This window comes from Gopherus evgoodei, chromosome 4 (assembly GCF_007399415.2).
Source record: "Gopherus evgoodei ecotype Sinaloan lineage chromosome 4, rGopEvg1_v1.p, whole genome shotgun sequence".
Lineage (NCBI taxonomy): Eukaryota > Metazoa > Chordata > Testudines > Testudinidae > Gopherus > Gopherus evgoodei.
In genome coordinates this window covers 19,063,681-19,078,897 of record NC_044325.1, presented here as the reverse complement: position 1 = coordinate 19,078,897, position 15,217 = coordinate 19,063,681, and the positions used below count along the sequence as shown (strand labels likewise).

Here is a 15,217-nt window from a genome sequence, read left to right as displayed (position 1 = left end):
CAGAGAGACTGCAGGGGATGATTTCTGATGCACACTCATAAATTATGATTATCTGGAAGTGTCATTTTGGGCTATTAGGACCGAGCATGTCCTTTTAGAGTCTGAGAAAACTTTCTGTGATAGTTATTACAGTACTACTAGAATGTTCTTTAATTGCCTAGCCAAAATGCCACAAAAAGGCACTAATTAAGAGTAAATATTTCATTTGAAAGATTATTAAAACTAGGGGCTTGCCTACCCAAACACCTATTTTGTGGCAAGCTGGGGTGCAAATATACCCCACATTAAGTGTCCATGTGAACACTGCTGCTGCACACTAAAAGTTCCCTACTACACTTGGATCTATCCTGCTTCCAAACATTAGACTGATGCACACTAGGGAACTTTTAGTGAGGGGCAGTAGTGTCCACCTAGAGACTACAGGCACAGCAGGCTAGCACAGAGTAGATTTACACCTACCTTACGAATATGAACAGTTTGTGGCAAGTCTTAAGAGTTTATAGCAGGGGTGGCCAAACCGTGACTTACAAACTGCACGTGACTCTTTTACAGTTGAAGGGCAGCTCGTGGAGCCCCTCACGCCCCTCCCCTCCCTGATTATCCACTTACCAGGCTGGGCAGGTGAGTTGGGAGCCTCTGCCTTGCAGCAGGGTGGTAGCGTAAGGGCTTCTGCCCAGCGGGGAGGGGATCTCAGGGCTTCAGCAGGAGTGGGGCTGAAACCCCAACCCTGGCAGGCACTTCCTGCAGGGTTGAAGCCTTGAGCCTCAGCAGATATGCCCTGCGTCTCGAACTTCTGAAGACTTTCATGTGGCTCAGAGGATCAGTAATTTTGGCCACCCCTGGTTTATAGGGAAACTTTGTATGATCAGCACAGATTTCCATTAAAAAAAAAGCTGCATTAAGTTGGTTGAAAACATAAAATATCTATGCAATGTGTAGCTACCAACTACTTCATTTTTCATATTAATTTCCCATTATACTGGCCTAATTCATATAATGTGCTTATACTACACCTATCCTTGAGAATTTTAGTTTGTTAGATGATCTTATGTTCACTTTCTCTCCTTCCCCTCATGCACTCTATATCAAGTTTTGTTGTTTTAAAACTTGAGTGTCAATGGGGTTAAGAGACAGCTTGTCAAAAGTAGGTGGTTTTACATTTCATTCTAAAGGCATTTACTTTGCATCATTAACTTGGGCTGGTCCCATAGAACACTGAATCAATGGGAATCCAGTGAAGAAAGCATTGCTGATCAGAGATCCCAAGTGCATTGCGTTATGGTAATCAGTGCCTGAGTGACAAAAGAATGGCTCACTGCAGCCAGACCCAGAACTGAGAAGATGGGGTGCAGTTTCCTAGCCAGGGGTGGGGGAGGCATTTTCCAACCAAAGCTATTTGGGCACCCAAAGGCAGCGAGGAATCCAGGTTAGTTTCAATCCAAATCTCTAATTCTGCCCTTGCTCCAACCATGCAGCTCTCAGAGTTTGAGTTAGGGGAGTCTATGTGAGCTAGCTGTGTGTGCAGAATTATGCTTAAGTAGACAACATCTAAAGAACAGGTGTAAATTATATATTAAAAGGTATAGTGTCAAGTGGATCTTAGATATACTGATGCAGCCAAGTTAGTCTTTCAACAGCTTTGGGTAGGATATATTCCACACTCTAGTTCAAACTTTATCTAAAGCATAAACAATTCCAGACATCTGGATGAGACGGATCACCCTAGTATCTGGGTACAGCATACAAAACTTAAGAGTTAACGCCCCCACCCCAACACACACTTTCATACATAAAGATCCAATACCTGAAAGTTCCCCTCAGTCCCACAAAATTTTGACTGAGAAGGATACTTACAGGCTAGATAAGAAGAGCTGAAACACCTATGGAAATCCTAGACTCATTCCAAAAGCATGGGGCACACTAATCTTCTGGCAAGTTCCTGGAGGTAACAAATTAATTAGAAAAAAAACAAACAGAAAAAAGCCTAACCACTCAGGACTTCGGAGGACAGAATCAGCGCTTTGAATTTTACCTAGAGAGTTTGACAGCCTGTGTAGCACACTGGTGTAATACGCTCTTACCTGATCATCACATTCAAAGGTCTGAAAAATGGGGGTGCAACTCCTGGTTTTCCATTCTCTCTGTTCAAAATTTTCAGTTTCAAGACCAGTCAGTACAATACACCTGCATGTTTGACTCAACTGCACGGCCAGATAGAGTACCAATATTTTTGGTGCCTGGTGCAGAAAAAAGTGAAACATTTTTGCCATGGAATTCCCCATTTCATGGCATGGGGAGATGCGAGATTGCATAGCTACAGAAGACCAGAAGCAATGGAGCATTGAATGCAACAGTTCACACCTTGTAGGGCTACTGTTTCAGCCAGGAATCACTGCAGCGGTTTACACTGGTTCACACTTTCCAGGCTCTCTGCTACCATAGGGGCTGAAGTACTATTTCATGAAAGGAGGACAGAGGAAAGGTGGTAGCAATCCCACAGGTGGAGAAGCTCTGGTCAACATTCTAGGATATGTTAGCTCTCTGACAGGTCAAAATGTGATCTAGTGTGTTAAGGTAGGCTATTGTGCAAAAAAAAAAAAAAAAAAAAGGTGCTACACAAGATATTTGCAGAACATTGGCATACATGCCCACCTTCTTGGCAGGGACCTTACAGATACAGCTTGACTGTCAAAGGAGCGGACCTCTTACAGAGCAGACACAAAACCCTAACAGATAGGGGGAAGGGGGACAGAGAGAAGACAGACTCTCTTTGAGTTGGCAAAGCAAGAACCTAGCCTTGGATAATTAGATACACATAATGATTATCAAAAATACCCAGTACCTTCCAACTAAGATTCTTAGGAGCTCCTTATAAACACTAAGCCTTACTGATGTGATGGAGAGTCAGTATTAAGTGACTGAACTCCCAATCTTTTCCTCTAACCATTAGTCAACACCCCACCAGTTAAACAGGTTGTGCTGGGATAGCCCCATTCATATATAATACACTTTTCAATGTTTCTCTCCTGATCACAGTACAGAACCAATTTTTTAAATTAATGGAAGCCTACACATTTTGTGGAAATGCATGACCAATTATTATACTCCTGCATCTTCAAGATATTCGATAGCCCCAACTAAAGAGACACTATTTCAGAAAGTCTGAAAGCTACCTTATCACTTATTTCTTACATGTCACTTACCAGTTGCCATGGCAAACTTATTCCAGAATCAATCCATCAATTTAAGAAGAGCCTGTTCTGAAGCAAGAGATTAAACTCGACTATAAATGTGATGTTTCTCATGATCGCTTGATCTACACAGGTCCCAGTAATGTAAGTTAATGCAATGCATTGGGCAAAGAACCTACCACTTTAAAAGCTCACATTCCACAAACTTTTAAATATAAAAATCCAGTAGAGCTGAACTTCTGCATACAAAAGCATCCCAATTGCATTCAATATTGAACAGTTTTGATTGTCAACATGCCTTGCAATGAAGTCAGTTTTCAGTAGTATTTTAGTTAGATGTTGACACTTCTATACTTAAACACAAAATAAGATGACAGTGGTTTAGAAGCAATTACCACCATCTATGCAGTTTATATTTATGAATCTTTAATATTTCAGTTATAACATTTATGTAGTTCTCTTGAGAAGTACTTTTATTTTAATGAAGTTAAATTTGTTTATTGATAATCTTTTACATGTTAAGCTTCTCAAATTTTAGAGGAGGGAGGGGAGAGTTGAGGTGGATGGGTGAAGACGACAGCTGTATTGTTCCAGCTGTTCCTCAACTTCTCCCACTGCCAAAAAGTTTCTAAAATTGCTACCTTGGAATATGTCTTTTGCAGAAACTTTTTGGCAATATCCCAACCTTCTCTTGCAAACAGATCAAGCTACAAAGTTTTAATTAAAAAAAACCCACACACTAACAGGAAACAGGGAATGAGCAACAATTGACACTTCATATCACCTTGTAGGTAGCACTGAACTCAGGTGTTTCAGCTTTATAGAACAGATTTGTTGTACCTCAGACTATTCTAAAGAAGACTGTCTTTTTTAAAAAAGAGACTTGAAATATGCTAATCTAATTGAAAAAGCATCTTAACAGCTCAAAAGGGTGTTTCTATTAACAGTTACAAACATTTCATTTACAGCTATTGTTAATTTGTGATATTAACAGATTTACACAGAGGAAATAATACTGGAGACAAGTTTTCCTCAGTGTTCAATTTGTCCTAATCTCCTTAAGTAGGCAACCAAGCCTTCAATTAGTGGCCAGTAAGAAGTCCACATATACCAATTTTTGTTTTCATTAGGTGATACTTTATCCACAAAGATTTTTATATTTTTTCCCTGGCTTATACAAGAAGTTTTAAACTTCGAGTCCCTTGGTGACAGTAGATGCCAAACCAAATGCATTTTATGTAAGTTAAGGATATGCTTTCTTGCCCTCTTTAGTGGCATCTCCTCCAACTTGATCAGTAAGTGACATTACTTGTTACTGGTGTGCTTATGTGCACACTGATGTGCATAAAACTAGCCCCATGACAAGAGTACAGCAACTGAGAGGTATGCCAATATGAAGAGTTTACACAAAGTAACCTGTTTTGAAAGTGGCAGTTTTAAGAGTTTGATGTTTGAGTCATTAAAGTTAACTTCTTAAGGACTATTCACCAATGAACACAATTCAGCTCCAAAAATGCAATTGTTTCTAGCATTGCTGTTAAAATATGAAGTCTTACATGAACTGGGAAGTCTTTCAATTTACTTTTGTTCACCACAGATCTTATTGTATAATTTGTCATGGAAGTCTGGCATTCCCAAGATCTCTCTCTTAAAGCTTGACCCTCATGATGAGGCTACAACATACCAGTTTAAATGCAGCATACAAAACAGCTTGGGTAGTTTTTAAAGCTGTAGGATAGCTAGTCTACAGTTATTTTTAGAGTGAAGGGTGGGCAGGGAGAGGACTTTATTTCTTCCAAACTCAAAATGCAAGCCACCCACCAAACTGCATTTTGTGACTGAGTGCACTGTTTAAATAAATTACAGGTTGCTTTGCAACAGCTGCACAGGCACACTGGAAATGAAACACCAAGTGTTTCAGCTTCAGTGCTTCCATAAAGTGGTGTGGGTAGTGGAGTAAAGGATTTGATGGTTGAGATTTAAAAATTTTATTAAAGTAAATGCTTGAAATGAAATACACACAGGTTGAGAGGGAAGGTATTGTACATCTGGGGTCAGGCTTGGGTTATGGGCCATTACAGATACCATTTGCAAGGATGAAAAGATACATACATATCGCATAACCAGCATAGACCCAGTTTGGGGTGCAAGGGTTTTTTAAAGTGTCAGTGAATAAGCGGACTCAGGTTCACCACCCATGGAATGAAAAGGAGTCCAAGTCAGTATCAGTGGAGTGGATATGTACGTGGGTAGAGTGCATCCTTTGGTCCCTCAGGGAAGGAAGTGGGTTATATCCCTGGTCGGCTGTCTCAATTACTCAGTGTGGTATTTGGCGGTGTCCGGTGATGTGTTTGGTATAAAATGTCTCTGGACCACCTGATGGCATCAGACAGCGTGAGCTGCCTCATGAATTACTTGGGTGCTGCAAGTACTGTACTAAATTTGCCTGAAGTAGAAAGGCCTCTTGAAGTTTAGGACTTCTTCAGGGTACAGAAACATAGATGGTAGCTGCAAGATAGGAAGATGCTTATTCTGACAGCAAACATTAGAGAGTTGAGGTCAGGAACCTGTATCATGAAGACTACCCAATTCTCTGCCAATTTCAAGACGCAATACTAGAAACTGGCACAATAAAATAATGAGCTAAGTTACCATTACTTCCTCATGCACACCAAGTATTAAAACGTTTTCAGATGCTAATGTTGCTCTCTTAGCTTAACCAAAGTCAAGTTTATAATTTCACCACATCTTTATTTTACAGCTGACTTTTTAAAAACAGAAGACATCTTTGTTTAATCCTTTATCACATTTCAAGCTAGCTGTTCAGTCATCCCAAGTATCATTTATATAGTATTCACCATACTCCATCAGCTGGGAGCCTTATAATTCAATAGAAGGCTAGGAAAGAGTTAAGAGTTGCAGTGGCCATTAGAAGCTAAGCCACTTTGTACACAGAGATCAACATGTAAGAGCCTGTATCCATTCCAAACTTCTTCAGGTGGATTTAAACAGCAAAAAGTTAAAGTATCTTTCTAATCTGAAGTATCCCCTCTCCCTTCTGTACTACAAAAAGCCTGTTTAAAGCTGACCAGCTCCCTCATTAGTGGGAACTGTTTGGAGGATGAGTCTTCAGTAGTATTGAGGATTTAAATGTTGTGGAATTTATTTCTTTAGCATGACCAGTCTTAGCTTCATCATGTAACATTCCCAACGACCCTGGATTTCAGAAGAGGAAGCTCTTACAAGCTTTGCACAGCCCAAGGCAAGCACGGATCCAGCCATTGCTGGTTCAGTACCAAAACGTGCTCGGCCCTAGACCTGCCATAGGCGGGGTTTGTCCTCCTACCCTAACCAGGACACGCTGCCATGGAGTCCCCCCCACTCCGCTGACACCAGCCACTCCGCACCCCGACAGCCCCCCGCAGCGCGGCCCCTGGCAGCTGCCGAGCGGTGCCTGCAGCACCACACCTGCCTGGCGCGGGGCGGGAAGGCGGGAGCCGGCTCCCTGCTCGCAGCCTCTCCCGAGCTCACCCCGCTCTGCGCCACGTGACACCGACCCCTCTTCCCCCTCCCCGCGCCCTCGCGCCAGTCACACGGGCCGCCCCGGATTTCGCGCCCCTCTCGGCGCCACTCTTGGCTGCTGCAGCCCCACCCCCCGCGCAGGGCGCCACCAGGAGCCCTGAGACCGAGGGCGCGGGGTGTGACCGGCCCAAACCCAGCGCCGTGCCTCAGGCCCGCGCGATGCGGCCCCGCCGGCCCGCCCGCGCGGAACGGTTCCCAGCCTCCGCTGGGAGCTGGGTGGGGCCGCGCTCCTGGCGTCTGGGCGCCGCGTACCCCCCAGCGGAGCTCACCCGCCTACCAGGCTAGCAGCCTCCCCTCCCAGCCTCGGCCCCGCCCACTGCTGCTCCAACGGCCGCCCGCCAGCCACTTCCTCCCGCCCCCGGGGCCGGTCTAGTTCCAGAAGCTGAGCAGCTCGCGCCCTTCGCGAGCCGCCGCACGCGCTTCCCGCTCACTCCCCATCGCCTGGGGCCTGGGCAGCGGCTGTCGCCTCGCCTCGCTCACCGTGGTGCAGGCGCCCCCTGCCGGGAGGCTCCCCTCAATGCATGCCCCATTGAACTGCAAGCAGGCAGCACCTTGCGCCACAAACAGGCGAGGCTCCAAGGCTGTGCAAAGCTGCAGGACCGGGAGCCAAAACAACGTGTCTCCTTCCATGCAGAGGCAAATGCGTTTTGCGTGGCTTAGTGCTCACACCTGGAATCTGCGAAAAGCACGAGCTGTCACGCAACTGATTCCCCAGCTGCTCCTGCAGGACTGAAACGCCCTTATGTAGATACTTCTGGGATTAGTTTTTGCTGTGTTTAATTTATTACACTGCAGCCTGTGCTTTATATCTACTACTGCCATAAATACCCCGAGTCACCAGACTTGCAGCCTGTTGCAAGCGTTTCTCGAATGCCTCCCTATCACACAACGGAGTTAATACAGCTCCCCTAGCCCTAGAGATCCCGATCTGCAAGACAAATGAAATTGTTGCTGGTGAAATGGGGAAACCCCAGCTGTGCAAATGTACATGCAAACAGCAAGCGTTAATATTAAACCTGGTAACAATCTTCCATACCGCCTCTAACCTGCACAAGCAATGAGCACACATTCTCTTCAGTAGTCTACTAGAGGGATTGCAGCGCAGGGTGGAAGGAAAAAGACAACTCAAATTAGAAAGTGGAGCAACGAACACAGGGAGGTCGTAACTATTCAGTCATCCATTTGCAACTATCAGGGGAAAACCCTATTTCCTAGTTTATTCCTTCCAGCCTATTCAATGCACACAGAAAAACGATTTTGCGTTGAGGAAATTAGTGTGATAGAAAAAGGAATGAGAGTTCAACCTACCGGCCATGCAAACTGAAAAGGTATAACAATCCTGCCCGCGTCATGATTTTTGCCCTGATGAGAATATTTGTTGCTGTTCAAATAAAAAGTATTTCCACCGAGAACTGGGGTAGATCCGGATCCGTAGTTGCAAGGTCCAATGGGAGTGATCTTGGCCTGATATTCCTTTAAACAAACTTTCACATAAGTATCACATTCATCCCGGGTACAGTTCAGGTTCTCGGGACTTTTCATGCCATCACAACATTCCCCATTCAACAATTCTCCGTTTACATTCTTCACCGAGTTAAGCTGCAGCTCGAAATAGCCCGTGGATTGGGACACCTAAAAATAAAAATCAAAGGGGAGTCAACCTCATTACTATAGCGTCTTGGGAAAGTGCATGGAAGTTTGCAATCAGCCAATACAAGGTTTCCTCCCAAGCCTTTCCGTAAAGCGTTTTGCTATTAAAATTCTATTTCCTATAAAAATAATACAACTAGAACTGTATAGCTGTTACTGCAGCAATACAAAAAGCTGCACTAGGTAACTGCGCTGCAAAAGTACTGTACATAAATATTCCACTGCAAGGGAGACAGGCACATTTTAAAATCCCTCAAGGCTGAATAAATTACTGATAAAGGTATGAAGAGGAGACGTATACAGAAGTGAACACCCAACTCCTGAAATACAACAGTAATTATGTTCTCTGCAAATGCAGCTACGTTTCCTTCACACCCATTTTGTTTTAAGCGGTTCTGTATGAAAACGAAGGTTACAAGTTGTATATGTTTTTCCAACACAGCATATTGATTTCCTCCCCTCCTCGTTTAAACCCACGGATCTAATGCCATGAACAGGAGACTGATTGAAAGGCTACAGAGACAGAAAGAAGCCATGGCAACCCCCACAATGAGATCAGGGTTTTAGGTCTAGGAGCCATGCCCCAAAAGGGGCAATGCTAAAAAGACAGTTACCTCTGCCTACGAAATTAAATGCATTCCCCCTCCTCTACCGCACCTCATTTGGTGGGAGAGGTGAATCCCTTTTTCTGCTGTAGCCCCCAGGACATTTCCCCACCACTGTGCAACCGCCAATCTTCTTACCTGCACCCACAAAGTTAGGAGCAGCCCCAGGCTCAGTGCTGCTGTGAGGGGAGCCCAGTGCCGCCCGCTGGAACCCAGCATGCCTGCTGCTCCGAGCCGAATGGTGCTTGATCAGAGACGGGCGAGGAAACCAGCCATGGACCGGCCGCTGCTCGAAGCATCGACGGCGAAGGTCTCTACATGCACGCGGCGGAGGCTCCTCTGCTGCCCGGGAAGCTTTCCCCAACGCCCCGAGAGGTGCAGGGCATGGGCTGTCAGCGCGGACCGCCCAGGGCGCTCCCGCAGCAGCAGCGCTGGTACGCAGGCAGCTCGGCTCGCTCTCTGCACGCCCGCACTGCACGAACACCCAACAAGTAGGTGCCAGAGTGACAGCTTCATTACCCATTAGTCACCGGCGCCTCTGCCTTCATATTAATGAGGGGGACGGGCCCAACCCAGGAGCAGGCGGGTGTGGCCACTGAGCGCTGCTCCTGTTCTTAAAGGGCTGGGGGACGGGGAGATGGAGGGGAACGCCGGAGATGGGCGCAGCTCGCGGGTGTGCGCGCTAACCATAGCCCGGGGGTGCATGCCGACTAGCCGCAGGGAGCGGGAGTACGCGCTGTGCGCACCAGTACTGCTCGCGCGCGCCCATGCAGCCACCACCTGCGCGCGGGGGGTGCCCTAGCCACTCCGGCGCGGTCACAGCTGCGTGCCCTGTGGCTTGTGAGAGGCGCGCCATCAATCGTTCGGCGGGTGTGTCTGGGGGTGGAAAACTTTACCAGACCTTAGCAAACTGGGAGGGAGCGATAAGACAGCAGCTAGGGCGAATGCACAGGTTAGAAGCCCAGTCCTCTTCCCGTCCCTGGCCCCACCTGCTGCGGCAAGGGGAAGGCTGGAGGGAGTTCGAGGGGTCCCTTTTCTTTCAGTCCGCCTTTGGGTAATGAGACATGTGACATTACCCTCTGGCTGATAAAAAGGAAAATGGATTTTCCTTGTCTTACTCACCACTCAAGGGCCCCTGGCCGGGGGGGAAGACGTTGGTACTACTCTACTTCTCCCAAGTTTCCTGCTAGCTGGGAGAAGGCCGGCTGCTCTGCCCCACATCTACCAGCCTCCTAGCTGCTGAAAGGGGCGACTCCAATTTCTTCTCCTCCATTTTTGTGGTCGTCCTCCTTTCTGAATGGCTATTGTCCTGACTTCTGCTGTTACTCGCAGCTTTCCCAAGCAGCAGCCTCCGTTGAGTGAAATTGACATGAATCTTGCCCTTTTACTGCCCTCGACGTGGTTCTTAACAGTACCGATCAAACTGAGCAGAGTGTTAATTTCACTCTGCTTGAGAAATCTCAGAACAGCAGAGGCAGTAGACTTGCCTGTGCAACCTTAATTTGTTCTCCTTATGCACATGCATTACGACACAGTCCTTAATTGCGGGGTCACCTTTTCCGTGGGACCCCCGCTTTATTCTGCATATGCTACAGACCTTTTCTGGGGCTGAATCGTTGGAGAGGAGACTGTTGTCTGTAGGATCCCTACTTCTTTTGTTGCAGAAGTTGGAAGGTGTTTAATGAATGAGTCAGAGGTTTGTAGGAAGAGAAAGGAGAGTCTCATTGTTAAAACAGTTGAATGCTGCCCTGGAGAACTGGATTCTATCCCTGCCTGCACCACAGATTTCCTGTGCAATGCCAGGCAAGTCACTTCAACCATACTTCTCACAGGTAGTCACTAATTGTGTTCCTCATTTCCTGGGTGCCTGACTTGAAATGCTGGGGTCTGATTTGCAGAAGTGCTGAATACTCACAGCTGCAACTGAAATCACTTGGAATTGTGCTTTAAACATATGACATGTTATCAAATGTTATATCGGGGCCTAGGCATCTCAAATTGGGCACCCAAAATGAGTGACAATTTTTGATCTTAATCTCTGTGCCTCAGCTCCCAATCTGTAAAATTGTTTCTGTCCCTGTCCTGTCTCTTCCCTACTCCTAGCTCCTTAGCCTAGTCCTGTTTTTCCTACCTACCCAATCTCACCCTCCACCGCTCAGGATTCTCATCCCAGTTCCAGGTCCCTTACTCTCATCCCAATTCCTTGTCACCAGTCTCCTTGCCCACCCAGTCCTAGTTCTCCCCCTGCTGGGCTCCTCATCCAATCTCAACTTCCCTGGCTCCTTGTCCACCCAGACCCAATATGCCCCTCCCCCAGCTTCTTCTCTGATTTCAGTGTTAATGCCCCTCTCAGGCCAACTGGCTTCCACTTTTTCCAGTTTCGCTCACTGACTCCCAGCCTCCCCACCCCCACTGGCTCCCAAGCCCAGTCTCCACACCCAGCCTCTCATCCCAATCTTCTTGCCCACCAGTCCCAGTCTCCCTCCCCTCCAGCTCCTAGTCACAGTGTTTCTCCCTCCACTCCCCAACTCCTTTTCCCAGTCTGCTCCTTTCCCTCCATGCCAACCCCTCTCCCCAAGTCTGGCTTTTGTCCCCTCTGTATCTAATCAGAAGGCTTCCTTCTCCACAACACCTGGGTGTTAGCAGGGGTGTCATTGAGAGCACTAGCTCCCTGCTCAAAGCTCCAGTGCCTGGTCCTGCCCCACCCCAGCTCAGAGCAGCAATTACAGAAAAATCTGGCTTCACCACTGTAGCCATAGGCAACATGCTCAGTTGCTTAGTGGGAATGGTGCAGGCACAGTCTGGTCAGCACTAGCAGCTGTGAGGGGATGGAGCATGGAATCTTCAGAGATTTAACTACTAATATGAAAGAAGTCTCTACTGAATACTAGTGAACTGTGATTACTCATTGTTTTATGACCTGGCCAAATTTGGTCAGATTTTCATGAGGATGGCAAAAAACACATCTCTGACACAAAGGCCATCCTCCTTGACAGAAAGCCTGGGAGAACTGTTCAAAGAAAATGTCTCGAGAACTTTTTTAACGTGGGCAAAACAATGTATTTTTCCCTAGCCTCGTTCTTAGGGCCAGTCTACACTAGAAGCGCTACATCGGCCCTGCTGCTGTAGCACATCTGGTGACGATGCTCTATGCTGACAGGAGAGCATCGCCCACTGACATAGTACTGGTGTGGACAGCACTTAGGTTGCGCAGAGGGATGTCTTTTTCACACTCTTGAGTGACATAAGTTAGATCAACTTAAGCGGTAGCGTAGACCTGAACCACTTTGGCTGAAATTTTCCAGAATATTTCAGCCTGAAGCAGATACCCAGCATGGAAACCATCCAGAATGGTTAAAGTTTCACAAAGTTACAAGCAACTGAAAACAGGATCTTATAATGGGAAGGGCTGGACAACCTTAATAAAAGGGGGACACTACTAGCCCAGCCTATAATATATAGAACAGAGGACTAAGTGGTGGGATCCTGTCCTCCTCTAGAGGCTAGCTCAAAGAAGTGTAAGAGCAGCACAGGAGAGGATTTCTCCTTTAGCTCCAGGGACACAGGTTTTGTTGCTAAATATAGCAGGTTTGATTTCTTCTGATCACAGAGCTCTGGTGTGTTACGGATACATTATAGAAGACTAGCTCAACCTTTAGGCCCTAACATTTTCTGCCACTCCTCCTCACATTAACCTTTTATTACTGATGATCCAGTAAAGTGGACCACTGGGAACAAATAGCTCAGAAATCAAAGGGCTGTAGCACTCCCACTGTGCCGAAAACCACACAGAGCCAGCCCTCCTTCTTTCTTTGCACAGACCCAGCCTGACTCCTCATTCCCTCCAGCAGTCAGCCAGCACACCACTTCTCCACTATTCATGGCCAGCACGCAGCTGCAGCTACTCCCCTAGGCTGACAGAACAGCAGCTGCGATGTGTGTGCCAGCTGGCCAGCCACTCACCAAAGTCCTCCTGCCCTCTCCATCTTCCTTTGCTGCTGTGCTTTGCTGCTTACCCACCAATTGGCCTGCTTCTCCTCCACCACCCCTTTCCCCACTCACCAGAGTCTGCTACAGGTACCCATTGCGCTGCTGTTCTGGACCCACCCAGCCACCCCCACAGCTATCATTACTCACCTGACTTGACTTCAGGAAGCATCCTTCAGTCTGCCAGTTACTCCTGGTTTTCTACTTTCCCCTCTAAATTAAAATAGCTCAAGCCTGAAGAGATGAATATTCATCTTCATTTATGCTCTCCAACCGCTTTCGCCCCCCACCCCTGTAGATGTCCCCCATCATAGCTGCATCCATCTGTCTATTGGTTAAGATAGCCTTGGCACTTTAATCTATGGTGTGTGCACAAATCTTCCTCCTCAAGACCTATGGCCATCTTTAGAAAGAGGCATAGGGTAATTTTCAGCAAAGGGGAGGTGGAGGAGGAACAAGAGTCAGTACTGGCATGATATTTTACTGTTACTACATTTAATTGCTAGGCAAAAACCTTCACTAACTCCCATCCTCCCACCTCTTTCCCTTCCCAGGTTTCAAAAGGAAGGGGAAAGTGCTATTTAGCTTTAACCTCTTCTCTGTGGTTGCTGGGGAGAGGTACTAAGCACTGCTCTCTGTCTAGTGGTGAGAGCATGGTAGCTAGGAATTGGTTATACTGAAGTGGCAAGCAGCAAAAAAAAAAAAAAGTTAGCTAACATCAGGCACAAAATGCTAAGGCCATTCTATTTGTATATACTTGTAATGATGATATCACACATCTACTTCAGCATTCTAAAGCCAGTATGCGTGTGGAAAAAGAATACAAGTATTTTTATCACTAAGCTAAGAAAATACAGCACAAAGAGGAAAGACGGTGCAGTAGTTACAGCACTGTCCTGGGACTCTGGAGACCCTGCCTCACTTCCTTGCTCTGTCACTCACTGCCTTGGGCAAGTTGCTTCATCTTTCTACTTTCTGTGCCTCTGTTCCCCATGGGTAACTATTATCAGGTGATCAGATAGCCTGGCACATAAATAGCTATGACACATATAGGGGAGAAGATGTGACATCATTTAAAAATCTCTTTCTCAACTATAATCATACTTCAAAAAGAATAGACAGAGATGATCTACTTCCTAATTTGTCGTCTTTTCTGGTTATGCGTTTCTCCACAGTTTTAACTATTCCCTATTGTGTCGCAGCCTGAATCACGTTTTCCTGATTTTACTGTATTTTACTGTAGTTATTGAGCATGAACTTGCTTCAACTTTATTTCCTCGGAGTGTCATAGGTTTTCACTTTCTTCTTCTACAGGGAGGCATTTGTGTGTATAATGCTAGTTTTTGGAGCAGGTGACAGTAATGTTCACATGCCACAGAGGTGCAGATGAAAATGTTTTTCATTTGTGAATTTAGTTCCTTAGAAATGTGCTATGTTACCAGCCCTGGGCTCTGATGCTCACTAGTCACAGAACAAGTATAGCACAAGCAGCATCAGAGGAAGCTTCCCTCATGGCTCAACAGACCACCTCTAAAGGGAGGCAGGTGAGTCCTATTTGCTCATTGTCTTCTCTCCTGAAATGGCCAATGGTAGTGGTGGGTTTTGTGATGCAGATTAGTGTCCCCCGAGAACTGTACAGAGATCACAAAATCCATGTAACAAAGGGTATCGGACAGCCCTGGGAGTTTTCACACAAAATGCTAAGGTCAGTGGGTGTTTTAGGTGAGTCATAACAGCAGGGTCTACTCTCAAATGGTAACAGTTTTCAGTTACTTTTGACCAGAGCCCTGATCCTGCAGGCTGCTTGAACAGGCACATGGAGCAGTGGTTAGGGTCCTAGACTAGATTTGAACCCAGAACCCAAAAGGTGAAAGGGTGCACAGCGCTGCCAAGTGTAACACACCTCACATTATACACACCCCTGCAATCCAGCCTGACTGTCACCCAATCCCACCTCCTATCCTGACTGTCATGCATCTGGCTGGGCTGCAGAGAAGCAACAGCAGGTGTTTTGCTCACAGTTGTTACTCCACATGGCCAGGGACTGCTGTGGTGCCTGTTGACCAGGCGGCCCCTTCTGTCTCCCAACTTACTACTTCCCCTGCTGGATCCCAGTGGGGGAACAACAGGGGCTTCCTTCGTGGGCCTAGGTTACCCTCATCACCAACTTCTGCTCCTCCAGCTACTTACCCCAGCATGAGT

General features: G+C 46.6%; 1 protein-coding gene across 1 annotated transcript in view; it reads right to left on the bottom strand.

The window, feature by feature from the left end:
* Positions 1 to 9,520, bottom strand: part of JAG2 (jagged canonical Notch ligand 2) — a 100,382-nt gene extending 90,862 nt beyond the window's left edge. Inside the window, 3 exon segments of the mRNA XM_030558599.1 lie at positions 8,082 to 8,405; positions 9,167 to 9,274; positions 9,277 to 9,520. Coding sequence (XP_030414459.1) covers positions 8,082 to 8,405; positions 9,167 to 9,274; positions 9,277 to 9,327 — 483 coding nt within the window. The 5' untranslated portion in view covers positions 9,328 to 9,520.
* Between the last annotated feature and the right edge of the window lie 5,697 nt (positions 9,521 to 15,217).